The following is a 5850-nucleotide window of genomic DNA, read 5'->3' on the forward strand; positions in this document are numbered from 1 at the left end:
ATTTGATAAGGAATGATCTGATGTTGTCATTTTATTCTTTGTTTTCTATTAATCTTTTATCTATCTTCCTCCCTTGTTGCCTTCCATGTCATATTTTGTTGATTTTTTGATATTTTACATATATTAATTCCTTTATGGGTTTTTTGTGTGTGTATGTATAACTTCTTATAGCTGTATCTTTTTGTGGTTAACTTGGGGCTTACATAAAATATCACTGTTAAAGTATACAGTGTTTTTAAGTGCAATTGCATACAAAAACTCTACACTGTAACTTCTCTTCAGCTCACATTTTATGTTATTGTTGTTATAACTTAGATATCAGTTTTTACTATGTAGGTTTTTTTAGTTTTAGTTACTTATAGTTCTTTCATCTTTTACTTTGATGCACGCATGCTAAGTTGCTTCAGTTTTGTCCAACTCTTTGTGACCCTGTGGGCCGTAGTCTGCCAGGCTCCTCTGTCCATGGGATTCTCCAGGCAAGAATATTGCACTGGATTAACATGCCCTCCTCCAGGGGATTGACTTTAATTCTAAAATTAAAAGTGTTCACCATATGAACACCCACTGTATGACTATCCAGCATATGAACACCATATGTTCACCCATCATAATTAAAATAATAATGTATTCTAGTTTTGCTATAGATGAGTTTACATTTATGTGTTTTTGTATGAAATATGTATGTATATTTCATACTTTTTTATACTACCATGTTGTCCTTTAGCATTCTTTCAACTTGAAAAACTCCCATTAACACTGCTTATAAGGCAATTGTAGCAGTGATAAACTCCTTCAGCTCTTGCTTATTGTTTGGTGATGTCTTTGTATCCTCTTTATTTTTTTCGAAGACAGTTTTGCCAAGTATGGCATTCTTACTTGATAGGTTTTTTCCTTTCAACATTTTGACATCACCCCACTCCCTCTAGACTTGCAAGATTTCCGCTGAAATAACTACTCACGGCTCTATGGTGGTTCTTTTGTATGTGACTTGTTTGCGCTTACCACTTTCAAATTTTCTTGTCTTTGACTTTGCACAGTTTTAATGAATCTTCATTCTGGATTTAACTGGTGTCACTGGGCCATATTCAGATCTGGAGATGTGCAGAACAGAAGCCAATAGGCTATGTCTCCTATGTCATTTGGTGAAGGGGTGGGATATTTCAGGCTTTATGAATGATAGTGCTATGTTTAATATGGGGTTCCATTCTCTGTCATAGTGTTGAGCTGAGGTTGGATCAAATTGTTGGGATTTTGCTGCTGCCTATGAAGGCAGATCTGTTACCTAGATGTTGAATGAGGGTTAGGCTAGCCTGCCAGGGCTTTATATTGCCAGTGTAAGTGGACTGAACAGCCCACTAGTTCTCTGATTGTGGAATGAGTTTTGAGTTGGCCTACAAATATCTGAAGTTGTCACTCTGGATGAATTAGTCACGTGTGACTTGCTCAATCTTACTGGTTCTTTGTTGAGTTTTTTCATTCTCTGTCATTTTTCAAGAGAGAGAAAATTATTTTTGAGTCTTTTTTCCTGCCTTTGTCTATGCCTAATGGTGATTCTGTATTAAAGACCTCTCTAGCACTTAACTTGCGATAAATATGAGCTATGGCACCCTGCTGCCATTCCTCAAGTCTGGAGATCTCTAGTCAGTCTGTCTTTTGCTTTTTAGCTTTCAGAGATATTTTTTTGTCTTCTGTTTAATTATATCCAGAGTATTTAGAGAAAGTAAGCAGAAAAACGTGGGCCTATACCACTTTGTTCCAAAAGCAAAATTGGTTACAGATATTGAACAGTGTTCTACATTAAAATGTAATCAAATGTAAATACCTTTTCAGTAACACTCCAAGGAACAATAAAAGTCAAGTTCACCATTATTTACTATATAAAGAATTTAGTTAGGCTTTATAGGAGATACTAACATTTATGAAAGACATAGATAATACTCTTGAGTACTACTAATATGACAAGTCTAGTGAGGAGAGCAATGTAGGAAAGATAAAGAAAACCAAACATTTTATTATAGGGAGGTAATAGTAGGTATTTGGAGAAGGCAATGGCACCCCACTCCAGCACTCTTGCCTGGAAAATCCCATGGACGCAGGAGCCTGGTGGGCCGAAGTCCATGGGGTCGCTAAGAGTCAGACACCACTGAGCGAATTCCTTTCACTTTTCACTTTCATGCATTGGAGAAGGAAATGACAACCCACTCCAGTATTCTTGCCTGGAGAATCCCAGGGATGGGGGAGCCTGGTGGGCGGCTGTCTATGGGGTCGCACAGAGTCGGACACGACTGAAGCGACTTAGTAATAGTAGTAGTAATGGTAGGTTCTATAGAACAGATTTTAAAATAACAGGAGACTTTTGCTGAGTTTTTGTGCTGTTGTTGCTTTTAATATATATCTTAGGTAATTGAGTAATTTATGGCTTGAGGCAGAAAAAAACAGGTATTACTACTTATATCAATTTAACATATGTAAATTAGGATAATCCCAGCAACCCAGGACTTATGGTCACCTTATCCTTAAGATTTTTTTTCTTTGAACTATTTATTGTGGAAATATTTACACACGTACATATATTTAGAGAATAGTGTAATGAATCCTTAATTGACCATCATCCAAGTTCAATAACTATAAATCTCTGACCAGTTTTCAGTCTTATATACTCCCCCAGTGCCTCTCTGCCTTATAAATATTTAAAAACAAATTCTGTGCAGTTTCTAGAGTCATTCCGCGATCAAAACAGTAATCACTTTTATTGTATGTGTTTCCTTTTCTCTCTTTCAGGCCCTTTTCTAACCATCCCCATCCATACGTTGTATTTTGTTTTACTTGTAGTGCCGGTGTTCTAATGATTCCACTCTGCCAGAAGACAAAGACTTAATGATTAGTTCTGCAGTTCAGAATAAGGAGCCAGACCAACTGTGACTCCCAGCCCTGCCTTCCTTCCTCTCTGAACCAATAATGGTAGATTCATAATGACTGTGATCAAATCTCTGTTGTATATGAGGATTGTACCCTTGCTACACTGGCTTGGAGTGTTTCTGTTTTTTACAGGACACACTCGGGCTGAGAACTTTCAATATCACAGTCCTCCAGAAGTGGTAATTCCTTTGAAGATAACTGGCACTAGAAGAAGTATGAAGCCTCCAGGTCGGCTCTCTTACAGCCTGCACTTAGGGGGTCAGAGACACGTTTTCCACATGAAGGTCAAGAAACATTTGCTGTCCAGACACCTCCCAGTGTTCACCTACTCAGAAGAGGGTGCTCTCCTGAAGGACCAACCTTTTGTCCAGAATGACTGCTACTATCATGGTTTTGTGGAGGGGGACCCAGAATCACTTGTTGCCCTCAGTACCTGTCTTGGTGGCTTTCGAGGATTATTACAGATAAATAATGTTGTTTATGAAATTAAGCCCATGATTTTTTCTACCAAATTTGAACACCTGGTGTATAAAATGGAGAGTGAAGAGACCCGATTCCCAACCATGAAATCTGGTTTTGTGCAAGAGGAAAGTGTAGAGCATTTTGAGTTTCAAGAGACTGGTAATTGCACTCTGAAACAAAGTCATTATGAAGGCTGGTGGATCCATTCATTCTTTGTTGAAATGGCAGTGGTGGTAGACTATACTCTATATAATTACTTTAAAAAGAATGTCTCAAAGGTGAAGGAGGATTTATTTACTATTGTAAATATAGTGGATTCCATTTATCAGGTGATAGGTATGAAGGTGTTACTAATTGGTTTGGAGTTCTGGACTCAAAGAAACCTTGTTGAAATAGATGCTGTACAGAGAGCTCTGAGAGATTTTTGCGTCTGGAAGGCTAATAACATTGATGCTCGCATAGCACATGATACTACACATATTTTTATGCAGAAGACATTAAGAGGACTAAGTGGCATAGGCTTTATCGCAGGAATGTGCAGACCACACTTCAGTTGCGCAGCTGTTACTTTTGCGAACAAAACCTTGGCCATTATTGGAATTGCAGTGGCTCATCATTTAGGTCATAATTTGGGAATGACTCATGATACTATACTGTGTGTGTGTTCAGCAGGTCACAATAGATGTATAATGCGTCATGACAACCCACCAATAGCGAAGTTTAGCAACTGTAGTTATTCTTTTTTTTGGGAGTATGGTGTACAGAAGGCAAAATGTTTGCGGTACACCATATACACAAAGGACATATTTTCAAGGAAGCGCTGTGGAAATGGTGTTGTTGAAGAAGGAGAAGAGTGTGACTGTGGATCTTTACAGCAGTGTTCAAGAGATGCCTGTTGTCTGACAAATTGCAGTCTGAGTTTTGGGTCTGTTTGTGCTTTTGGGCTTTGTTGCAAGGACTGCAAGTTCTTGCCATCAGGAGAAATGTGTAGAAAGGAGGTCAATGAATGTGATCTTCCAGAGTGGTGCAATGGATCATCCCATATGTGCCCAGATGATGTATATGTAGAGGATGGAATTCCCTGTAATGACATTTCCTACTGCTATGAAAAGAGATGTAATGATCGCAATGCACACTGTAGGCAGATTTTTGGCCGAACAGCAAAGAATGCAAACGACAGCTGCTACAGACAAATAAACACTCAAGGTGACCGTTTCGGTAATTGTGGAACCGAAGGCCCTACATATCTAAAATGCAATATGTCAGACATCTTCTGTGGAAGAATTCAGTGTGATAATGTGGCAGAAATTCCTCTTCTGACAGAGCATTCTACAATGCACGGAACTCGCTTTAACAATGCCACCTGCTGGGGTACAGACTACCATTTTGGGATGGACATACCGGATATTGGTGAAGTGAAAGATGGCACAGAGTGTGGCCCAGAACATGTCTGCATCGGAAGGAAGTGTGTCCATATCTCTCGCTTGGATAGTAATTGTTCACCTACGTTCTGTAACATGAGGGGGATCTGCAACAACAAACATCACTGCCACTGTAACTATAAGTGGGACCCTCCTAACTGCGTAAAACGAGGGGATGGAGGTAGCGTTGACAGTGGCCCACCCCCTAAGAGAAAGAAAATACCCAAGATTTACGTGGCAATAGCATTATTTATTTCACTGTTAATTTTATTATGTTGTCTTCTGTTGCTTTGTATGAGGAAAAAGCCTAAGGAAAAAAAGGGGAAAAAATAGCCTCAAGAGGAAAATCCAAAGCAAAAAACTCTGAGTCAACATGGGAAATAAAAACAATTACTACCAAAAAAATGTATCTGAATAGATATGCATTAAAAAAACGTAACCCCTATAATGTTTCTACTTATTCTTCTTCATTTTAAACAATTAGAAATTTTATTTTTCTTCATATTTATTTCTTTATATTTTCTAGAAAAAGGCATGACACATGGGTGCTTTACCAGTTTTTAAGTTACTGCTTTTGAGCTCCAAAGCTGCTTCCCATTTTGTATTCTGCATTATAGGAACCACATTTCTGCAGTATCAGTCCTCAGATCTGTGGTAGGGTGAATGCCAGGGACTTGGAAATCTGGGTGATCTGCTTCCTGTATGTCAGTCTTATCTCAATAACAGATTTTACAGTGGCAATTATACTTTGTTTCAATATCCTTTTAAAAAATTCAATCCAAAATAAAAGAAAAATAAAACAAAACAAACTTCAATCCAGACCAACCTCACTGTGGGTCTAAAATAAGCTAGCAGAGCTGGCTAGGACTGAGCCCCAGGTCTTTGATCTTTCTACCAATGTCTCAAATTCTTTGCACTAGCTTAGCAGTACCTGCAGGAAGAGCTTTGAGTCTCATTTTTGAGATCCATGGATCCAGTCCTAAAGTTCTCTAGATTCAAGTATCCCAACCTATTCTCTTTACTCTTTGGCTTCATGAATGAAATCACC

The 5850-nt window shown here is 38.5% G+C and overlaps 1 protein-coding gene across 1 annotated transcript; it reads left to right on the top strand.

Annotated features, from left to right (window-relative positions):
- The first annotated feature begins 2043 nt into the window (after positions 1–2043).
- Positions 2044–5247, top strand: ADAM29 (ADAM metallopeptidase domain 29). Its single transcript, XM_086414719.1, has one exon. The coding sequence runs from the start codon at positions 2973–2975 to the stop codon at positions 5133–5135; it is 2163 nt and encodes a 720-aa protein (XP_086270845.1). The 5' UTR covers positions 2044–2972; the 3' UTR covers positions 5136–5247.
- The last annotated feature ends 603 nt before the right edge of the window (positions 5248–5850 follow it).

The sequence above is a fragment of the Bos grunniens genome, chromosome 8 (assembly GCF_055505025.1).
Source record: "Bos grunniens cultivar Pamir isolate PY7600 chromosome 8, Bosgru_T2T1.0, whole genome shotgun sequence".
Lineage (NCBI taxonomy): Eukaryota > Metazoa > Chordata > Mammalia > Artiodactyla > Bovidae > Bos > Bos grunniens.